This window comes from Suillus subalutaceus (genome assembly GCF_016647625.1).
Source record: "Suillus subalutaceus strain FC151 chromosome Unknown DFJ58scaffold_13, whole genome shotgun sequence".
Taxonomy (NCBI): Eukaryota; Fungi; Basidiomycota; class Agaricomycetes; order Boletales; family Suillaceae; genus Suillus; species Suillus subalutaceus.
The window spans coordinates 337,392-359,656 of NW_024540262.1; the positions used below are offsets into that span (position 1 = coordinate 337,392).

The 22,265-nt window shown below is 47.2% G+C and overlaps 6 protein-coding genes across 6 annotated transcripts; 5 read left to right on the forward strand and 1 right to left on the reverse strand.

The window, feature by feature from the left end:
* The first annotated feature begins 426 nt into the window (after positions 1–426).
* DFJ58DRAFT_766636 (uncharacterized protein) lies at positions 427–1,488 on the forward strand. Its single transcript, XM_041388813.1, has 3 exons — positions 427–678; positions 742–828; positions 879–1,488. The coding sequence occupies exons 1-3, from the start codon at positions 539–541 to the stop codon at positions 1,390–1,392; spliced, it is 741 nt and encodes a 246-aa protein (XP_041248471.1). The 5' UTR covers positions 427–538; the 3' UTR covers positions 1,393–1,488.
* Positions 1,489–1,583: 95 nt separating this feature from the next.
* DFJ58DRAFT_766637 (kinase-like protein) lies at positions 1,584–3,281 on the forward strand. Its single transcript, XM_041388814.1, has 5 exons — positions 1,584–2,020; positions 2,070–2,719; positions 2,773–2,852; positions 2,903–3,051; positions 3,133–3,281. Exons 1-4 carry the CDS (start codon positions 1,656–1,658, stop codon positions 3,011–3,013), a joined length of 1,206 nt encoding a protein of 401 aa, XP_041248472.1. The 5' UTR covers positions 1,584–1,655; the 3' UTR covers positions 3,014–3,051; positions 3,133–3,281.
* Positions 3,282–6,174: 2,893 nt separating this feature from the next.
* DFJ58DRAFT_766644 (uncharacterized protein) lies at positions 6,175–7,004 on the forward strand (the record flags this gene model as incomplete). Its single annotated transcript, XM_041388815.1, has 4 exons — positions 6,175–6,252; positions 6,303–6,395; positions 6,452–6,607; positions 6,661–7,004. Coding segments are annotated over 4 exons (612 nt in total), but the record flags the coding sequence as incomplete, so codon positions are not given.
* A 788-nt stretch (positions 7,005–7,792) lies between these two features.
* DFJ58DRAFT_857350 (uncharacterized protein) lies at positions 7,793–10,097 on the reverse strand (the record flags this gene model as incomplete). The annotated part of the gene is made up of 8 exons (XM_041393944.1): positions 7,793–8,097; positions 8,211–8,424; positions 8,471–8,513; positions 9,155–9,301; positions 9,356–9,359; positions 9,546–9,714; positions 9,808–9,904; positions 9,966–10,097. The coding sequence occupies 8 exons, from the start codon at positions 10,095–10,097 to the stop codon at positions 7,950–7,952; spliced, it is 954 nt and encodes a 317-aa protein (XP_041248474.1). The 3' UTR covers positions 7,793–7,949.
* A 2,166-nt stretch (positions 10,098–12,263) lies between these two features.
* DFJ58DRAFT_857358 (uncharacterized protein) lies at positions 12,264–15,117 on the forward strand (the record flags this gene model as incomplete). The annotated part of the gene is made up of 7 exons (XM_041393945.1): positions 12,264–12,390; positions 12,466–12,632; positions 12,684–12,974; positions 13,025–13,117; positions 13,171–14,671; positions 14,761–14,768; positions 14,842–15,117. The coding sequence occupies 7 exons, from the start codon at positions 12,264–12,266 to the stop codon at positions 15,115–15,117; spliced, it is 2,463 nt and encodes an 820-aa protein (XP_041248475.1).
* A 1,896-nt stretch (positions 15,118–17,013) lies between these two features.
* Positions 17,014–18,015, forward strand: DFJ58DRAFT_766650 (uncharacterized protein). Its single transcript, XM_041388816.1, has 4 exons — positions 17,014–17,091; positions 17,141–17,233; positions 17,284–17,439; positions 17,493–18,015. The coding sequence occupies exons 1-4, from the start codon at positions 17,026–17,028 to the stop codon at positions 17,787–17,789; spliced, it is 612 nt and encodes a 203-aa protein (XP_041248476.1). The 5' UTR covers positions 17,014–17,025; the 3' UTR covers positions 17,790–18,015.
* The last annotated feature ends 4,250 nt before the right edge of the window (positions 18,016–22,265 follow it).

Here is a 22,265-nt window from a genome sequence, read left to right on the forward strand (position 1 = left end):
GATAGCCTGAGCGGCTAAAAGTAAATTAGGAAGATGCCTTCGACCTCCTTCAATTTTTATCTTGATCAGCTTCATCGTCACCTTGTGGGTCTGAAATTTGGTTTGGGAGCACATAACATTGAATGGTGTGTTCAGGGCTACGCTGGCCAGAATCCACCTTTCAGGCATTTTCACTAATTTTAGATTCCTTCGGTATATTAAATATTAACGCGCCAGTCATTGCATGTTTTCCGCCAGGAATTCCTATGAGGCCTCCGGCTCGGGAGTGCCTAAAATATAGTGTCTAGGCATCAAATTATACGCTGACCACACAAAACGTGTATCAGACCGTGCAGCATGTCGACACTGCTACATAACTCAGCAAAATGTGCCACGTGTTGTATGGATCACTGAGTAATACTTTTGCTTAAGGTATGTTGCTGTGACTCATGATCGGTCTTTGATTCTTGCGTTTGTTGCCGGAGCATCGATTCGAACGACGTACTGTATAAATTACTCTTGTTCGAACATGACTTGATCTTTTCAACAATCACCCGACATGAATTCACAATCTCGTACGTTGGAAAAGCTGACAGCAAACCTTAAAAGCTGCCAGATTGATACAAGCGCGACAAATGATTTCTTTGATCAAGGATTTGTTAGCAATCCCGTTGGCCCATACCAGGATTTTCAGGCAACGTGAGTAGCGCTCAACGTTGACTCAATCGATATATTCTGACGCCCTCACCACGCAATCAACAGCATCGACGATGTTACACTAGGTGTTTCGCCTGTAGAATCGGCTTACCCCATAGGCTTGTCTCCATCCAGTGATTTCACGGAGCATCAGTAAGTCCCATCCACTCCAAGGCTTGAGTTAGTACTTGACTATCTCACAGATCATGGGACAGCGGCTTCGTCTCGAGTCACATTGCTCCTCCAACGGTCAACACACAGATGGCATCATTTGTTGAAGCCTATCTTGTCCGTCTTCAGGCGGTACACAGTCAACAGCTGACCGTTAACGAGGCAATCTTGATTCTGAGGCAGTTAGCTAATCCTTTCTTGCATTACAATGCACACTTCGGACACTTGGTATCTCCTATGCCATTTGTCGCTCCTGTTGAAGTTTCTCCCATGTCTTTTGACGTTATGGACATGGGTCCAGAAACTAGCGCTGGTATTTCCATGGAAGCATCTGCTGTGTCTGACGCCGAAAGCGCTTTCGGGTATTATGATATGGATTCTCTTCGTCGTATCTTTATAGATGAAGACCGCTTCAAGGTGGAGTGCTTGTGGCCTAAGTGCGGGAGGATATTGATGAAAGATAATCACCCCCGTCATGTACGGGAGTGTCATCTGCGTACCAGGAGAGGAGTCGTGCGCAATGGCATTCAGCAGCCTACCGGCTGATGCAAGAAGGTTTTCTGAAGGATGTATGTAGAATGTAGCAGCATAAAAGGATGTCGTACGATATCTATGACATAGAGGATCTGGACCAAAAGACTATACTTACAAAATTTATGTAATTTTCTGTGCAAAGTCGATCACGTGATTGAACGCGTGAGCGGGGCTCGAAAACTTGAACCAAGTTCATAACTGCACGGCCACGCGTTTTGCCGCATCCCTTTAACACCCGTAGCCTCTCGCTCTAAAGTATACTTGTCCCCCGGAACATGGCATCAATAGGTGCGGTCACTAAACAAATCGCTGCCCTCGAAATCTCCTCCAAGAAGCACCAGCAATCTTCTCGTCCCGGCCATTCCAAGCAGCCTTCCCAAACAAATGTCGCTAAATTGCTCACAAAATATGCCGCACCCCATCCTCCTACAGCAAAACCCACTCGACCGTCTGCTCTCCGCAACCAAACGAACACAAATGCTCCAGCTCAAACTAGTAAAGCGGTAACTCCTTCAGAATCCCAGCCCCAACTTGACATCGGCAAGTATGATGGTGGCCTCGAGCTAGACAATGAGAAGAGGGGTGAAAAGGTTTTTGGAGAGGCAGCTGAAGCGCTTGCTCTTGATTCCAGTGTCTTAGGGTGAGTGAAGATAATGTTGGTGGCATCTCATCATCAACATCTCCCTCAGAACACGTCCTACTCGAGAGTGGAGTCTCCCCTCATTCGAGATTGGTCGTCCTCTAGGAAAGGGAAAATTCGGGCGCGTGTACATGGTCCGCACTAAATGCGAGCCGCAATACATCCTCGCCCTCAAATGCCTGTACAAATCCGAAATCATCCAGTCTCGTGTTGAGAAACAAATTCGACGTGAAATTGAAATTCAACAAAACCTTCGCCATCCAAACGTACTCCGCTTGTACGGTTACTTCCATGACGAGAAACGCATCTTCCTCATGCTCGAGTTCGCCGGCAAAGGCGAGCTATACAAGCAGCTCTCCAAGCATGGCAGTTTTTCAGAGAAACGGAGCTCGAGGTATATCGACCAGATGACAGATGCTTTGACCTACTTGCATGGCAAGCATGTCATTCATCGAGATATCAAGCCGGAGAATTTGTTGTTGGGAATCAATGGTGAGCTCAAGATAGGCGACTTTGGATGGAGCGTACACGCACCTGGCAATAGACGCATGACGCTATGCGGGACGCTCGATTACCTGCCACCTGAGATGGTCGAGGGAAGGGAACATAACGAGAAGGTAGATTACTGGGCTCTGGGTGTACTAACATATGAGTTCTTGGTTGGGAATCCCCCCTTTGAAGATCGAAACAGCGTTAACGGTAAGCAGCCTGTTACACTTACCCTTTCATTTAGCTGATGCTTGTAATTTAAGCCACTTACCGTCGAATAGCTAAGGTCGACCTTAGAATTCCATCGCTCGTCTCTCCCGATGCAAGAGACCTGATAACACAGGTATGTCCACGCTGTGACTCAGTAACCTATGGACTCTGATCGCCTTGCAGCTACTCAAATATAATCCTGAAGAGCGTATCCCATTAACTGATGTCTCACGACACCCGTGGATATCGAAACATCGGCCCAAAGGGACATCCAGAGGCGGAAGTGGGGTGTAAATATTGTTGATCTTTAGCGTGTTGGTCTGGGCCTTTCGGTACTTGTTTGCCATTGGATACCCTGTTTTGATTTGAACTAATTTATTTGCATGAATATTCGTAACTACTTCCTACGACAGACTAACGACATCGAACTCTAGATAGCGGTGTATAGTTGACCGTGCGCAAATGGATCCGTGCGAAGGACAAGTACGTGCGAGCGGGCTATTGGGTCGTAAAGGATGTTCTTTGCGATTTACAGGCCAGTAGAATGCAGAGCAAAAGCGAAATGAAAATAAACGCCGATACAGTGTAGCTCCGGTGGGGTCTCGAGTCATTGCTAGTGGCAGGTGTAACCAGACGAGCATTGTGTGATGAAGTTGATTCTGCCATTGGGGGGTGCCATTCTACCAAAAAAAGCGAAACCAATCACAGGAAGGCTTTCAGAAGCGTTGGGGTTATTGCGTTCGGCTACACCATTAGACCCGGATTTGGCGGCGTCGTGATCATGTTTGTGAAAAAGAATACTGTTATTAGTGATCGGGTCTTTTGTGGTTTCCTATGTGCTGAGAGACATAGTAATGCATGTCGTACCAGATGGGTATAGTTCAAGACATCGACGAGATGGCGGGCGCGATCTAGGAGCAGAGTTGGTTGGCTGGAGAGAGGCAGCCTTACACTCTGTTGATTAATTTACATGTCAAGGGGGTGGCACAATTTTTTAGCATATCATATTAACGGAGCGCAGTGAACATAGGGGTCAGGATAGCAGAGTGAAGGAGTGTTGCACAAGGTCATGGTGAGACACATGGATGGTGTGCTGTGCGCGAACGAACATGTGGATCACAACGCATGTAGAACGTAGCAGCTCGAACAAAGCTACTTTCCAGTCACTCAACTCCGAATTGACAAACGATTCTTGTCAATGTCAACACGTCGAGATCTGCTAATAATCATGTCGCCGTGGGGGTTGGTTTTGGTCTTTGTTAGATGAAAGACGTCTCCATCCGTGGTTGGAAGACATAAAACACCAGCAATAACGCCACGCCGCATGGGTCGAGGACGCCATACATCTGCCAGGGGGAGAGCGGATGATAACTTGTTCAAGGGACTGCTCGCTGCGGGTATGGAACTTGAAGAGTGGAAAACAGATAGGAGAAGACTGGCGGGACGGAGAAAGTGAAGTGAGAGCCATAGCGTTGTCTCCGGACGGGAAGAAAGTGATTAGCAGGAGTGAGGACGGTGGAGTGAGCTTGTAGGACATGGACACAGGCAAAGTCATGGCGAAATGGTTGAGGCATACAGGGGGGGTGACATCTGTCTGCTGAAGTCGAGATGGTCGACGAGTTTTGAGCGGATCCTTGGATGGGACTGCAAGACAATGGGACGTGGAGAACGGAGAGACCATCCTCGCACCAATCAAGACAGTGCATGAATGCGTGTGGGCAGTCGTCTACTCACAGGACATGACGATGTTTGCGAGTGGTGGATACAAACTGCCTTAGAATAGCGGAGATAACAAGTCCCTAATCAAAATCTGGGATGCGAAGACAGGCGAGCTTGTCGCTATTCTCAAAGGACACACAGATTGGGTGTTGTGCCTGGCTCGGACGGGTCAATGGATCACTCGATCAGGATATGGGATACAACAACTTGGAAACAGATTGCAGCGCTGGATGGGCACACCAATGATGTCAATTCCATTGCAATATCTCTGAATGACCGCATCCGCGGACAACACAGCGCGATTATGGAACCTCGACAGCAACCAGCCCATCAGTTCGCCCCTCCAACATGCAAATACACAAATGTACACTTCCCCAACCTGATGACAAGTCAGCGAATGCGTCTACTGGGTCGACAGAAACACTTGCCTACAAGCCGCCAATGCTTCTCGATACGTCTCGAAAGCGCGACCTTCTCTCCAACCTCAGAAGTCGGAGCAAGGTCGTGGCGGGACGCATAGAGGGTCAGTCCATTGTAAAGTGAAGATTGTTATTGATTGATGATCTTTGGCATTCCTCGTGATCATTGGGCCGCCCTGGGCGCTTCAGCTGCACAGCCTATGCTAGAAGCTGTGAAGTGAACACGAGGATGACACATGTAAAACGTACTAGCCCAAACTTCCAGTGCACTCTTGACCTAAACACTCGTTGTGTCTCGGTGTCAAGACCTGATGTAAGTGATCATTGTGGACTTTGTGTATGAAAGCTGAAACGAGCTGTACGCGGTAGTTGATTATGACTTCACCCAGCGCTGTTAGTGTGGCACAGGAGACATCAATGATAATGCCCCGCCAGAAATTTGAGGGACACACCGGTTGGGTCTACGATGCAATACATCTACCAGGTGGACAGCGGATAATGACTTGCTCAGTGGACGGCTCGCTGCGGGTATGGAACTTGAAGAGTGGAAAACCAATGGGAGACAATTGGAGGGATGGAGAAGGTCGAGTGTGGAGAATAGCGTTGTCTCCGGACGGGAAGAAAGTGGTCAATGGGAGTGAGGACGGTGTAGTAAGGTTGTGGGACATCGACACAGGCAAAGTCATCGCGAGATGGATGGGACATACAGACGGAGTGAAGACTGCGTGCTGGAGTCGAGATGGTCGGCGAGTCTTGAGCGGATCAAACGATGGGACTGCAAGACAATGGGACGTAGAGAACGGAGAGACAATCCTCACTCCAATCAAGACAGGGCACAATGCCGTGTGGGCAGTCGTCTACTCGCCAGACATGACCATCTTTGCGACTGCTGGAATCCCAGAGTTTTGGAATAAGCACAGTAAGCACCCAGTCAAAATATGGGATGCGAAGACAGGCGAGCTTGTTACTACTCTCGAAGGACACACATTTCCGGTGTGGTGCCTGGCCTGGACCCCAGATGGAGAAAGGCTTATATCCGGGTCATGGGATCACTCGATTAGGATATGGAGTACTACAACTTGGAAACAGATCGCACTGTTGGGCGAGTCTGGGATTGTTACGTCCATTGCAATATCTCCGAATGGCCGCATCCTCGCAAGCGCATCGGATGACGGGTCAAAAGCGCAATTATGGAGCCTCGACAACAACCAACCCATCAATTCGCCCCTCCACCATGCAGGTGGAGTGTGTTCTGTATCGTTTTCAGTAGATGGAAAGCTACTAGCCACCGGCTGCCAGGACAAAAATGCGTACACATGGGACGTTTCTGCGATAGTAAATGAAGCTGGCCTCGACGAACTTCTGTTGGACCAGCGCGACAGGTCGATCCTCGCTGTACGTGACACTTTCATGACAGATCTAATTAATCATTTAAACATATGTAGGCTGATGCTACACAACATCCAGTCCGTCAGCCAATCAAGGTCTCCAATCGGGTACCCCAGGGGTTCTTCGATGGCACACCACATCGTGCTCACGTACGTCGCTCATGCCTCGTCTACATTGTACGGTTTTTTCTGATCTCGATTTTCAGTCTTCTGCGCGACTCGATCCCCACAATACGCCATCCCGACGCAGCATTTTTTACTGGGCTCGAAATATTTTCTCTGCCGGACCCAGTAGAGCAGAGATCGAGTTGCACGAGCGTGGCTCAGCGGTCGCCGACGTTCCGTATGCCAAGGGCAAACGCGTATGTCATTTTCGTCCTTCTCCAACATTCGAACCCCATCTAATATCACATAGAGGAACGCATCGGCACGAGAAAAAAGGATGATAATCATTCCTTTGAAATCCAAGAATACTGCTGCAAGCACCTCATGTCCCTCAAATAGCAATGCCACGCAATCCAGTGGTGCGGCTCAGGCTCAGTCTTCTTCGCAACTACATGCTACCGCCTCCACCTCCGCCGCACATCCCGTTGTTGCTAATACAACTTCGAGCACTAATCCTCATGCAACGATAAAACATGTTGGACGATGGACTCGTTTTTGGCTTTTTATATGTTGTGCCTCTCCTGAGTATACCGATGGTCATCATTAAGACTCTACCCGGTTTGTTTTCTCGTCCTTTACAAAAACCTCCATCATGCTATGATGTTCATCTCATCCCTCGAATACATGTAACGAATTCATAAAGTCGTCTATTACACACTTTGCATACCACGGTTCATTCTATTTTTTGTCGTTGTCAACAAGTAAGGCTTGGCTGGTTAGGAAAGGTGATCATCCCGAATCTTTCCAACGAACATGCGTACTAAGTGAAAGGAGAACACTTGAATTTGTGTGCTGCAGAAATGATACAAATGTAGATTCAATGTAGATTGGCTCCAGTCACAAGGATGTGGGTGGCAAATCAGTCTAACTCCAAGGTCCGTTCTACGTTGTACACTCACCAACCTGATGTGAACCCAGTGAATGAATACACTGAGTGGGCAGAAACACTTGCCTACAAGCCGCCAATGCTTCTCAATACGTCTCGAAAGGGCGACCTTCTCTCCAATTTCAATACACGTGGGTGTAAAATCAACTGAATCTTCGCGAGATACTCGATACTCACCCACCAGTTGAGGATAAGTAGGAGCTCATTCTTGGGACTTTTGTTTTTCTGTTATCCTCTGCCATCAGGAAAACGATCCGCAGAGAAATTTCACTAAATCATGATTTTTTTCAATAAATCTCTAGTATTATCTCTAATTATCGGCATTAGGAAGATTAGAAAGATTATGTAGTCTAGGCAGACTTTTTTACCTCCTTCTCCATCATGTATAATTATCAAAAATTAGATGATATTTCACGCAAAAACGTTGTGAATTCCATTGAACTCTGGTTCGCAAATCTCACAATTCGGACAATGTTACAAGAAAAAAGACTAATGTTTGATTAAACGATGCATATCAAAATCACCACGACCGGGGTATGCGAAAAGGAGAGAATGAGTGAACAACGAATCTGCGATATCTACGGGTATGGAGAGTGAACGAGTGAACAACGAATCTGTGATATTTATGGGTATAGTCAGCACCATATGGCCTACTAATCCTCAGCCATGCCATCAAGGTCGAGTAGCGCGAGTGCATCTTGATGCTCACTAGCCAGATGGTCGTTACCCTTCCGTCTCAAGGCCCTTCCAGTAGTGTCAGTATCCGAGTTGAAACAACACCATGCATACCAGCGAAACTTACTGTACACCTTCATAAATGTCAGCCATCATGCAGTGAAACTTCGCAGGAGCGTCCTTCTTCAACTTCTCGAGGAACTTGACATGAAAAAAATAAGTTTCACTGAATTGATTACCTGTAAAGTTGAACTTCCCCAGCGAACCAAGCGTCTTCCAGAAAAGGGCCGCATAGATCTTGAAAACCAGTCAGTCCAGCATGAAGACCTAGCAAGAAGGACATTACAGCTGTTGCCACGAGTGCCAACAAAGGAATTGGTATTTCAGGGCAATCACCCTTGTTACTCGCTATTTCACCAAAGCGCCCTGCATACTTGAGGCCAATAGACTTCGCTGCCGGTGAAGACTCCGTTGTGTATTAGAAAAAGTAGTAGGTCACCCTGGTAGGGTTTTTTCCCTATGGGCGAAGCATCATCATTGGACTGTGGAAGAGGTATGTCAGTTAGACTGAGGTGAAGGAGGAGCGGAGATATGTAGAAGGGAATATGATAAAGAAACCTGTTGGTTAGACCAAGGCAAAGGAGGAGCGGTGATATGTAGAAGGGAATATGATAAGAAAACCTGTTAGTTAGAGTGAGGCCGAAGGAGGAGTGGAGATATGTAGAAGGGAATATGATAAAGAAACCCGCTCCTCAGTACAAGATGAAGGAGGAGCGGTGATATGTAGAAGGGAATATGATAAGAAAACCTGTTAGTTAGAGCGAGGCGAAGGAGGAGCGAAGATATGTAGAAGGGAATATGATACAGAAACCTGTTGGTTAGACCGAGGCGAAGGAGGAGCGGTGGATATGTAGAAGGGAATATGATAAAGAAATCTGTTAGTTAAACTGAGGCGAAGGAGGAGTGGAGATATGTAGAAGGGAATATGATAAAGAAACCCGCTCCTCAGTACAAGACGAAGGAGGAGTGGGGATATGTAGAAGGGAATATGATAAAGAAACCCGCTCCTCAGTACAAGATGAAGGAGGAGCGGTGATATGTAGAAGGGAATATGATAAAGAAACCTGCTCCTCACTATGAGATGAAGGAGGAACGATGTCTAACAGACAAGAAAGGAACTTACATTGAACCTCAAGGCATAAACATATGCATGCTGCTCCATGAGTTTTTTTGCCTTGACTATGTTCTGGCCAAGACGAAAGTAGCCATCAATATTGGCACATGCAGCCATTTTCAAGTCACGGCGCAATAATGGAATGTGTGGCTCAACCTTGAGTAATGAAAGATAGTTAAAACAAACGAATGAGACATGCAAAGGACTTACTAGGCTACTGAGGTGGGCAGCATACTGCGTGTCTGTCTGAAGACACTGTTTGATGGCTTGTATACCAAGATTCTCAGCCACAGTTAGTAAAGATTGCAGCGAGATCTGGTTTTTGTCAACAAGTTCAGGGTAAGCGTTGACAAAGATAATGTGACACTTGGCGTCCAGAATTGCATTCCGGACAACTCACCAAGTCTCGTGGTTCTGATCAAGTAATTTGATGTTGCCCTTTTCCGTTCGAATGAGAGAAGTGATGGTCTTAGCTGAACGAGTTGCAGAGGTGAGTTTTTTGGGACTTTCTAATTCACTGGAGTAGGGTTCTGAGGACTCGCCACATGCAGTAGTAGTTTCCTTGGATCCTGAAACAGCATTGTCGACATTGCGCCAGGTAGGAATCTAGTAGATTGTGTCAAGTCTAGACAGTAGTACATTTGAAATATGGACAGACTCACCTCCGCGGCATGTTTTTGGATCCCGGGCAGACTGGGATTTCCCATGTGATTGATCAAGCCGCTTGGACTTGACCTTGTGGGTGACTAGCGAAGGGACCTTCAACAACAAAAATGTCTTGAGTCACTGCAGCTTACTAAAGTAAACTAGTATCACTTACCTCATCAGAAAGCATCATGGCAGTGGTCTCTGGTTCCTCACCCTCACTCTCCTCATTGGCAGCATCTGAATCACCACCATTTGCCACTGACAGGACCGTCGTCCACTTGATCACTGTCAGAGTTGAGCTCATCGCTATCAATCAATACAGAGACATCTTGCATGGCATATGTGTGATGGAGTTTGTTAGGTCAATACAAGCCTGTGCACCTATGCCATGAGTAAGACTTCCTTTATGTTCTCTAGTTTATGTCATATACCATATTCCCAGGTACAGATCTGAAGATCCTGGATCTCAGATCCGATCCAGATCCGATGGATATATCCGTCGTCCGGTCCACAGATCCGATCTGATTCTTATTTCATGTCCTGTTCATATAACTCTAACTATCGTTCATCTCCTTTTGGTATTCCTGTACACCGGTATACCGGTTATCCTTTACTTCCGTTATGCTTACTGATCCACTACACTTACTGATCCGCTTTAACTTATACTTCATTCCCAGTTATGATTTGTGATCCATCCGACTTACCAATACACTGTGCACATACTTTGCTTATACTTCGTACATAGCCTCGCGCCTTTGCTTATTGATCATTCCGTTAGTTATCCGTAGTATATAAACCCTTGTACATGCGCTGTAGTAGATCAGTTCGAATATCATCTTAGATTGCACTCATTCTGTCTGGACTCTAAGTCCCTCCGTTATCCGTCCAGACTTGAGTACGATACTCTTGTCTACTCCGAGACTTAGGATTGATTCCTATAGTCTATATATCCACCTCTGTCTTCGGACAGTCCTCACCCGTTAGTTTCTAGTTCAGATCCGATCCGGATTAGCCGTTACTCTATATGTTCGATATCTGGAAGTCTTAATGGATCCGTTATGATACTTATCCGTCTCACTAGACGCGATACTCTAGCACTCTGAAATAAGGGGCAAGACTCAGGAAAGGGGCACAGCGCACGAGCTGAGGCCAAAGCCCTTCAGACCCAATACTACTTGAGTACGGTCTTAACAGTTTATAACTAACCTTGAGGCTTTGGTTGGACAGGTTCCAAGTCTGACTCGCTGCCACTAAGCTCAGAACCACCTCCATCATCAACCGCCTCCTCCTCCGAGTTGGTCGCAAATGAGCACTGACACTCTATCATTAAAGTTAGTCCTAATTTCTATGTTTTGTGCTATAGACAATGTACTCAGTTTTAAAGGTATGATCTTGTCACTGCGAGTGGTCGCATCTTGCAGTGCAACCGCTTTTGTGCGTGGCACGACCTCTGATCCAGTCAAAGGTGAGTATTTGGTGCGTGTAGGAGTTAAAATTTTTCACTCTTGGTGCTGATCTTTTTCGCTTTGTGTTGCAGAGCAGGGGGTGCTTGATGAACTTTCTTTGGCTTAGGCAACCAAACTGAACTCGCTCACAGGTAAAATTTTCTCATTCAAAGTGAAGACGCTTGCTTACTAGCATTTTCCATAGCTTTTTTCTTCGCATTTCGCGGCTCGCGAGAATCAACAGGTGCGGGCATGGTATACTCAATTGAAAGGACAGGAAGCTAATAACGAATGTTGGAAGGAATGTTGACACGAAAGAGTGGGGAGGGAAATGGAAAGTTTGAGGGTGCTACTAGTACTGATTTTTTAGTGCTAGTGCTTTGCATTCCAGGGGGCATCAGAGGCAGTTCAGCTTAACTGGCCCCGACTTTAACTTTGGTAAGTATTCCCAGTGAATTCAATTTGACATTTACCTCAGACTCACCCTAGTTTTCGCTTTTCATCACTCTCCCCAACCAAAACTTGTTCAGGAGGAAGTTTGTGCTCGCCTCCTTTTTCACTAGCCCGATCCACCTGCCCACCACACCATGAGAATTCGGGAGGGAGCTTTCGCCTCTCGCTTCCCTCAGTCTACCCCTACTCTACGAGAATTCCAGAGGGAGCTTTCACTTCTCGCTTCCCTCAGTCTACCCCTACCCTACGAGAATTCTGGAGGGAGCTTTCGCTTTTCACAAGTATTTGGGAGGAAGTTATGTCCACACAATGCCCTGCTTGTTCCCACGATAATTTGACAGTTACTGGTCTCAGTCAGCATCTTGCAAAGAGCCACAACCCACTTTGTCAAGTACTGTACTGTCAGTCACGCTCCAAAATCCATGCCGATGAACCTTCCAATGACCTCGCCAACGACCCTTACTATGAGCCTGATACTGATGGAGGATATGGTGAGGATGAGTCGGAGTTCGTGTAGCCTGGTGACTCGGAGTTAGTTGATGCAGATGATGATGCGTCAGATGATGGGTTGAATGTCGAACCTGAATGGGAGCTTCTGGTGGAAGCAGTTGAAGAAGACGACAACCATAGTAGCATGGATGACCCTGGTCAAGACTTGGCCAAAGAACAATACAATAATCACCAGGATATTCAAGCACAGTGCGCAAGGCCAGCATGGTTGCACGGTCATGCCCTACCCAGATCCACATGCTGGCCAAGAAATAACCGATTGAGCCAACTGTTATGCTGCCAATGTGGAATACGGCGCTCGAATTGCCAATGCGAAGGAGGAGAATTTGTATCATCCTTTCAGTTCTAAGATGGATTGGGAGGTCATGAGGTGGGCGAAACTTCGTGGACTCAGTTCGACAGCTTTTTCAGACTTGCTTGCAATCGAGGGGGTAAGGTTATCATTTGTTTTATCAAGCCTTCATTAACCATCAGTATCATAGGTCAGTGAGCGTTTGTCACTCTCCTTCAAGAATGCGAACGAGCTGAATGCAATTGTCGACCATGAACTTCCAACTAGCTGCCCAAAGTTCAAACGAGAGCAGATCATTGTTGCCAGTGAAGCTTTCGATGTGTATTATTGCGATGTGATCAATTGTGTCAGGTCATTGTACGGTGATCCTGACTTTGCAAGATATCTTGCATTTGTGCCCAAGCGGCATTATGCTGACAAGGATGAGACAGTTCGTCTCTTTCATGATATGCATACAGGAAAATGGTGGTGGGATACACAGGTACGTAGGACTGATTATGTCTACAAGATATGATACTTACAATACTTTAGAAAAAACTCAATCGCCACAGTCCAGGTGGCACCATCATTCCCATCATTATCTCATCCGACAAAACGCAAGTGACCTTGTTCCACAACAAGTCCGTCTATCCGTCTATCTTACCATTGGCAACATCCCTAAAGAAATACGACGCAAGCCATCACGCGGTGCCCATATACTTTTGGCATATTTGCCGTGTACACGACTCAAACACATCACAAACAAAGCTTCGCAGCACCGAACTATGGCAAACCTATACCATGCTTGTCTGAGCCGTGTTCTCACTCCGCTGAAGTCAGTTGGACTTGATAGACTTCGTATGGCTAGTGGGGATGGCACTCTCCGTCGATGTCATCCATTATTCGCTAGTTTTGTCGGTGACTACCCAGAACAGCTCCTTGCTACTGGAATCAAGTTTGGAGAGTGTCCTAAATGCGACATCGATGCTGATGAAACGGGTAGCAATACAGCACCGTTTCATTTACAGAAACTGAATGAAATACTAGATGCCCTTGCTGCTCTCAATGAAGGCAATTTATCCTTCGTTCACGCTTGCTCGTTAGCAGGCATCAAGCCCATCGTCCATCCTTTCTGGGAAGATCTCCCGTTCACCAACATTTTCCATGTGATCACACCAGATGTCTTACACCAGTTGTATCAAGGCTTGATCAAGCATCTCTTAGGATGGTTGTCGGCTGCTTGTGGGGCTGCTGAAATCAATGCTCATTGTCGCCGTCTTCCTCCCAACCATCATATCCATCTGTTCAGGAAGGGCATCACTAGCTTGTCGCGTATAAGTGGGGCTGAACATGCCCAAATCTCTCGCTTTCTCCTCGGTATCGTTATTGGTATCCAATTGCCTAATAATCTAAACGAAAGTCGACTTCTACGAGCAGTACAGGGTCTACTTGATTTCCTCTATCTCGCACAATATCCTTGTCATAGCTCAGAGACCCTGCAGCTGCTGGACGACGCACTCGATCTTTTTCACGACAATAAGGACATTTTAATTGAGCTGGGCATCCAAAACACTTTCAATCTACCAAAACTACACGCGACACGCCACTACTCTCTCATGATTATGATGTTGGGTACCATGGATAATTATAATACAGAGTATACTGAACGACTTCATATTGATTATGCAAAGGACGCTTACCACACTACAAATCACAAAGATGAATTTGTGCAGATGACACGCTGGCTCGAACGAAAGGAGAAGATTCTGCGCTATGATAAGTACATCAACTGGCGACTTGCTGGCAGTCACGAGTCCGAGCCCTACCATTCACGTCCACCCGATATGACTGTCCGTCGGCTTCAAACGATGACAAAGAACCCTAGTGCAAAGGCCGTCAGTATGGACCAGCCGATTGAAGACTACAGCGCTACTTATTTCCGTGAAGCACTTGCATGCTTTATCACACAACTCAACCGCACCAATGATCCCTGCCTCTCTAGCCAAACACTGGATGCGTTGGCACACAACGTCCATTTCCCATTCCGAACTCTCCCAGTTTTCCATAGGATCAAGTGGCTCTCAGTGGATAGTCGTGGTCATGGCGACACAATAGTCACATTGGACTCTGTACATGCCAGACCACGGCAGTCCTCATCGGCTCGTCGTTCAGACACAGCTCTTGTGAGCCTTGGTCCAAGTACTGATATTGTTAGCAGAGGTGTAGAAGGTATGTTTCACCACCACTATTTATTATGTTACGTGTCACTCACCGTCGACTGAGTCTAGGTTTCCGCGTCGGCTAAGTGCGAGTCATCTTTGCGTTACCTTCGAAATCACTTCCACTCCTTTTTTTCGCCAACTGTCCAGGTACCCAAGCACTTAGCTTACATTGAATGGTTTACGCCATTCCCTTCGGCTCCTGATCGACACAGTGGGCTTTACAAGCTCTTGCGGTCGTTCCGTGGTGGTGAAAAACTGGCAAGTATTGTGCCATTGGCAAACATTCTGCGTAGTGTCCATCTTATACCGAATTTTGGTGCCGTCGTCCCACGAGAATGGACGAGTGATACGGTTCTGGATGATTGTAACATTTTTTGGTTGAACTCGTACTTAGATAGATACACTTTTTGTTTATTCAAATAATTCTAGAGATTTTGTGATATTTGCATCGTACATTATCGTCTCCTAGCGTTTTTATTCCTAATTCTTGTAATTAGATGGATTTATCTGAATAACGACTTTTCTTGAAATTTATCACATTTTTTCCTCAGGAGGGTTTTCCTGATGGCACGAAGCAAACGGCGGAGGAGGAACAAACTGATTTCGAGCTTTGAGTACACGCTCTCAGGGATCTTTAGAACAACCCAGGGTGTCGAGAACGAGGGTGCTTACCGGTATAGACCTTTGGAAGATTCCCGACGGCACCCAGCACTTGACCAACAAGACGATCCGCTAGTAGTATAACGCAGGACGACTGAACCTCCTGGAACGGCAAACTGCAAGTGATTTCTCTCAGCATGCAGTGAGATGACCCTGCTGAAGATGGGCATGCATCCGAGCAACGTCAATCACAAAGTTGAATACGCCTGAATCCAAAGGAAAAACATTCATTCTGATGAATATTGGCAACGTCTACATGGCCGGGCACGAGCGCTGACAAGATGTAATCCAAAAAAAGCACCTTCAGCAGCTGGCATCCCATTGTACGGTATTCACTTTCATTTAAATGATCTTCGGATAAGTCGGATCCTTCGCCTTCGAATTGCAATTATTGCGAGGGATTTGGGAGTATCGGGATCAAGGACCTTATGTCGCAGCGTCGTTGAAGTACAACAGGAAGGTTGTTTCCAATTAAGGGCGTACTAGTACGGTGTGTCGTTCTCAAGATCGACGATGCAGTGAAATGAAGACGCGGGGTCCATCATAGACATAAGACGCCAGTGAGGATAGAGCCGCCAGCAATGCCACCTCTGAGGTCATCGAAGTCGGCATCAGGTTTATATGGGGCGGCACTAGCTGAAGTAACAGCCATCCCACGTCCCCTTGTACCACAAGTCATTGCGCCCCTCCCCCTAGTACCACGCGTAGGTTGCACCTGGGTAGCTATTGGTGGATCAGCGAGTCTTTGAAATTGGATATTGAGCCGCTCTGAACGTCGTGCTCGAGGGCGTATAGCAGGCATTCTGCCGACGTTCTGTAGAGTTCTGAGAGAATTTGATAGAATTATCTGTGTTTCAGAACCTTGATGGTTTCTTTGAATACCATTATTAATATATATATATATAATTGCGGGACAGAGAAAGTGAAGTGAGAGCCATAGCGTTGTCTCCGGACGGGAAGAAAGTGGTTAGAGGGAGTGAGGATGGTGGAGTGAGGTTGTGGGACATCGACACAGGCAAAGTCATCGCGAAATGGTTGGGGCATAGAGGAGGAGTGACATCTATCTGCTGGAGTCGAGATGGTAGACGAGTTTTGAGCGGATCCTTGGATGGGACTGCAAGACAATGGGACTTGGAGAACGGAGAGACCATCCTCGCACCAATTAAGACAGTGCATGAATGCGTGTGGGCAGTCGTCTACTCGTAGCATATGACAATGTTTGCGAGTGGTGGATACAAACTGCCTTGGAATAGCGGAGATAACAAGTCCCTAATCAAAATCTGGGATGCTAAGACAGGCGAGCTTGTCGCTACTCTCAAAGGACACACAGATTGGGTGTTGTGCCTGGCTTGGACCCCAGATGGAGAAAGGCTTATCTCCGGGTCATTCGATCACTCGATCAGGATATGGGATACATCAACTTGGAAGCAGATCGCATTGTTGGAATATGAGGACACCGCCGTCAATCGCATTGCAATATCTCCGAATGGTCGCATCCTCGCAAGCGCATCGTGGGACAACACAACGCGATTATGGAACCTCGACAACAACCAGCCCATCAGTTCGTCCCTCCAACATGCATATGTCGTGCGTTCTGTGTCGTTTTCAGCAGATGGAACCCTACTAGCCACTGGCTGTGATGACGACAATGCGTATACATGGGACGTTTCTATGATACTAAAGGAAGCTGGCCTCGACGAACTTCTGTTGGACCAGCACGACAACTCACTACTCGCTGTATGTGACGCTTTTATCACAGATCTCATTCCATTCAAACATTTTCTAGGCTGATGCTACACGACGTCCAGTCCGTCAGCCAATCAAGGTCTCCAATCGGATATCCCAAGGGTTCTTCGATGGCACACCACATCGCGCTCACGTACGTCGTTCATGCCTACATTGTACTGCTTTTCCTGACTTCGTTCTCAGTCTTCTGGGCGTCTCAATCCCAGCGATACGTCATCCCGACCCAGTATTTTTGACTGGGCTCGAAATCTTTTCTCCGCCGGACCCAGTAGTGCAGAGATCGAGTTGCACGAGCGTGGCTCAGCGGTCGCCGACGTTCCGTATGCCAAGGGTAAACGCGTATGTCATTTTCGTCCTTCTCCAACAATAGAACCGCATCTAATATCACATAGAGGAACGCATCGGCACGAGAAAAAAGGATGATAATCATTCCTTTGAAATCCAAGAATACTGCTGCAAGCACCTCACGCGCCCCAAATAGCAATGCCACGCAATCCAGTGGTGCGGCTCAGGCTCAGTCTTCTTCGCAACTACATGCTACCGCCTCCGCCTCCACCGCACATCCCGTTGTTGCTAATACAACTTCGAGCACTAATCCTCATGCAACGATAAAACATGCTGGACGATGGACTCGCTTTTGGCTCTTTTTATGTTGTGCCTCTCCTGAATATACCGATGGTCATCATTAAGATTCTACCCTGTTTGTTTTCTCGTCCTTTACAAAAATCTCCATTATCATCTGATATGCTATGATGTTCATCTCATCCATCGAATACATGCAAAGAATTCATAGTCATCTATCGCACACTTTGTATACCACGGTTCATTCTATCTTTTGTCGTTGCCAACAAGTAAGGCTTCGCTGGTTAGGAAAGGTGGTCTTTCCAATGAACTTGCGTACTGGTGAAATGAGAATACCTGAATTTGTGTGCTGCAGAAATGATACAGATGTAGATTCAACGTAGATTGGCTCCGGTCACAAGGATGTGGATGGCGAATCAGTCTAACTCCAAGATCCGTTCTACGTTTACACTCGACCAATCTGATATGAACCCAGCAAATGAATACATTGAGTGGGCAGAAACACTTGCCTATAAGCCGCCAGTGTTTCTCAATATGCCTTGAAAGCGCGACGCTCTCTCCAACCTCAATAATACACGTGGGTGTGAAATTAACATCTTCGCAAGATTATTTTTCGCACTCGATACTCGCCCACCAGCTGAGGATAAGCAGCAGCTCATTCTTGAGACTGTTGTTTGTTTCTTAGCCTCTGTACGAAGCAAACGGCGGAGGAGGAACAAAATGATTTCGAGCTCTAAGACATGCGCTCTTAGGTGTCTTAAGAACAACCCAAGGTGTCGAGAACGAGGGTGCTTACCGGTATAGACCTTTGGAAGATTCCCGACGGCACCCAGCATTTGACCAACAAGACGATCCGCTCGTAGTGATTTCTCTCAGCATGCAGTGAGATGACCCTGCTGAAGATGAGCATGCAGCAGAGCAACGTCAATCACAAAGTTGAATACACCTGGATCCAAAGGGAAAACATTGAATCTGATGAACATTGGCAACGTCTACATGGCCGGGCACGAGCGCTGACAAGATGTAATCTAAAAATAACACTTTCAGCAGCTGCATCTTCCGACTGGGGGTGTCGTTATCTCCACTAATGATAGACCTATCTGCAAGACATCGGCCCCCTAGCGATCCAGGCCGTTTCAAGAAGCCACGAGGCCTTCATTGCAATCCACGTACAAAGCTATAAAAAGTTCCGGTGGTTTCCCGTGCAGTGTGAACACGGTAACTAATGTATGTCTTACACACCAGATGTGTATCGAGCATCGGCCACCCGGAGATGACGGGCGCGTCCGAGAAGTAGTTGGCTGGAGAGGCAGATGTACGTTCTGAGGCTCAAGTTAGCATATGATATCGTGATTGGCCAGGCATTAAAAATGAGAATCGAGATTGTGACTGATGGAAAGCGATTCATGAGCATAAATGAAGCTTGGGCGCTTCAGTTGCACAGCATATGCTAGAAGCTGTGAAGTGATAACACATGTAAACGTAGCAGCTTAAACTTCCAGTGCACTCTTGATCTATACGCCCATTGTGTCTTAGCGTCAAGACCTGCTAATCGTTGTAAGTGATCATTGTGGATTTTGTACATGGAAGCTGAAACAGAGCTGCATCCTGTAGTTGAGTATGTCGTCCCCGGTGCAGGAGATAACGCCATGTCAGAAATTTGAAGGACACACTGATTCGGTCTACGGCGCCATACATCTACCAGGCGGACAGCGGACAATGACTTGCTCAGTGGACGGCTCGCTGCGAGTATGGAGCTTGAAGAGTGGGAAACAGATAGGAAACGACTGGCGGGACGGAGAAAGTGCAGTGTGGACTATAGCGTTGTCTCCGGACGGGAAGAAAGTGGTTAGCGGAAGTGGCGACGGTGGCGTGAGGTTGTGGGACATGGACACAGGCAAAGTCATCGCAAAATGGTTGGGGCATACTCAGGGAGTGAGGTCCGTCTGCTGGAGTCGAGATGGTCAGCGAGTCCTGAGCAAATCCTTCGATGGGACTGCAAGACAATGGGATGCGCAGAGCGGAAAGACAATCGTCGGTCCAATCGAAACAGGGGACGAACTTGTGGAGGCAGTCGTCTACTCGCCAGACACGACCATGTTTGCAACTGCTGGATCCGACCCTTTGGATTATAACAAGTTCCCAGTCAAAATCTGGAATGCGAAGACCGGGAAGCTTGTCGCTACTCTTGAAGAACACACAGATGGGGTGATGTGCCTGGCTTGGACCCCAGACAGAAAGACGCTTATCTCCGGGTCAGCTGATCACTCGATTAGGACATGGAGTACTACAACTTGGAGGCAGATTTCACTGCTGGATGCGCACACCGGTGTTGAATCCATTGCAATATCTCCGAATGGCCGCATCCTCGCAAGCGCATTATTCGACAACACAGCGCGATTATGGAACCTCCACAACAACCAGCCTATCAGTTTGCCCCTCCAGCATCCATCTTATGTTTATTCTGTGTCGTTCTCGGCGGATGGAAAGCTACTAGCCACTGGCTGCTATGACAACAACGCATATGCTTGGGATGTTTTTGCGATAGTCAAAGAAGCTGGCCTCGACGAACTTTTATTGGAGCAGCGCGACAAGTCGGTCCTCGATGTACGTGACACTTTCATCACAGATCTCATTGCATTTAAATATGTGCATTCTAGGCTGAGGCTATACAACGTCCTGTTCGGCCATTTGACCCCTCTGTAGGTGACACTCTGATAGTCAAATCTCATTGCATTTAAACCTATTTATTTTAGGGTGATGCCACGCGACGTCCAGTCCGTCAGCCAATCATCGTCCCCCAGCGCCAGGTACCCCAAGATTTTTTCGACGACCTACCAGATCGCGCTCACGTACGTCGTTAACGTCTCATCCAGTACTGTTTTTAATTTTCCTGACCTCGATGTTCTCAGGTCTCTGCACGACAGCGCTTCCATCCTCGATCATGGGCATCGCAAGTAAGCACCCTTCGTGACCGGTTGTCATCGTTATTCCGCCCCATACCCTCTGGAGCACACGATACGTCATCCCGACCCCGCCCTTTCCACTGGCTTCGAAGTCGTCTCTCTAGTAGACCAGGCGGTGAAGATATTGAGCAGCACGAGCGTCGCTCCGCAGTCGTTGACGTCCCGTATACCAAGGGCAAACGTGTATGTCATTCTTGTCCTTCTAGACTATTCGAACCCCATCTTATATCATTGTAACATAGAGGAACGCGTCAGCACGAGAAAAACGGATGGTAATAATTCCATTGAAACCCAACAACGCTGCTGCAAGCACCTCAGGCCCTCCCAATAGCAACACCACACAACAATCTACTGGTGCAGCTCAGGCCCAGTCATCTTCGCAACCGCATGCTGCTGTCTCCACCTCCACTGCACCTCCCGTCATCAATAACACAACTTCGAGCACCAATCCTCGTGTTACGATACATCACGCTGGACGCTGGACTCGCTTCTGGCTCGTTATCTGTTGTGCTTCTGCTGAGTATACTGACGGTCATCATTAAGATTCTACCATTATCTCGTCATTTACAAAGACCTCATCTGACATGTCACTATGACATTCACTTCATCCCTCGAGTACATCAAACGGAGGCACAAAATTGTTTCTTATATACCCTTGCATTAAATCATGTTCAACTGATATGTTCTGTTGTACTGCATGAATAACATTCACTTTCATGCGGATGAAGTCCTTTAAATTAGAATAGCATTGCAAGTCCTTGCTGTAGAGGAGCGTGATACCCTGCCAACGATAAGTTCAAAAGGCAAGGCTTGTTCACTATCTAGCTGTGTCTCAGAAGATACAGAATGAGTGCATGACACAAGCATGGATGAAGTATATCCCGTCGTCGGGGTGCTGTTCAGCCACCAAAAGTGAAAACGTAGACGGGAAAGTCTTTCAATTTCAAAACTTTATCCTATCAAAGGCGTACGGAGTGCCAATGGCATTCTCGATATTGACGACACCACAAAATGAATGCAAACGGATGCAAGGTCGTGGCGGGACACATGGAGGGTGTGCGGTTAGTCCGTTGCAGAATGAAGATGGCGACTGATGGCATGGGCACTCCAGGTGCACAGCATATGGCATATGCTAGAAGCTGTGAAGTGAACACGAGGATAACAAATATAAAATGTAACAGTTCAAACTTCCTGTGCACTAGTACCATTGACCGATACGCCCATCGTGTCTCGGCGCCAAGACCTGCTAATTGTCGTAAGTCATGATCGTGGACTTTGTGCATGAAAGCTGAAACGGAGTTGCATCTAATGCTAGTTGATTATGTCGTCACCAGCGCAGGAGACATCAACGATAATGCCCCTCCAGAAATTTGAGGGGCACACCCAAGGGATCGGTGGCGCAATACATCTGCCGGAAGGAGAGCAGATGATAACATCCTCAGTGGACGGCTCATTGCGGGTATGGGACTTGAAGAGTGGGAAACAGATAGGAGACGAGTGGAGGGATGGAGAAAGTCAAGTGTACGCTATAGCGTTGTCTCCGAACGGGAAGAAAGTGGTTAGCGGGAGTGAGGACGGTGGAGTGAGGCTGTGGGACATCGATACAGCCAAAGTCAT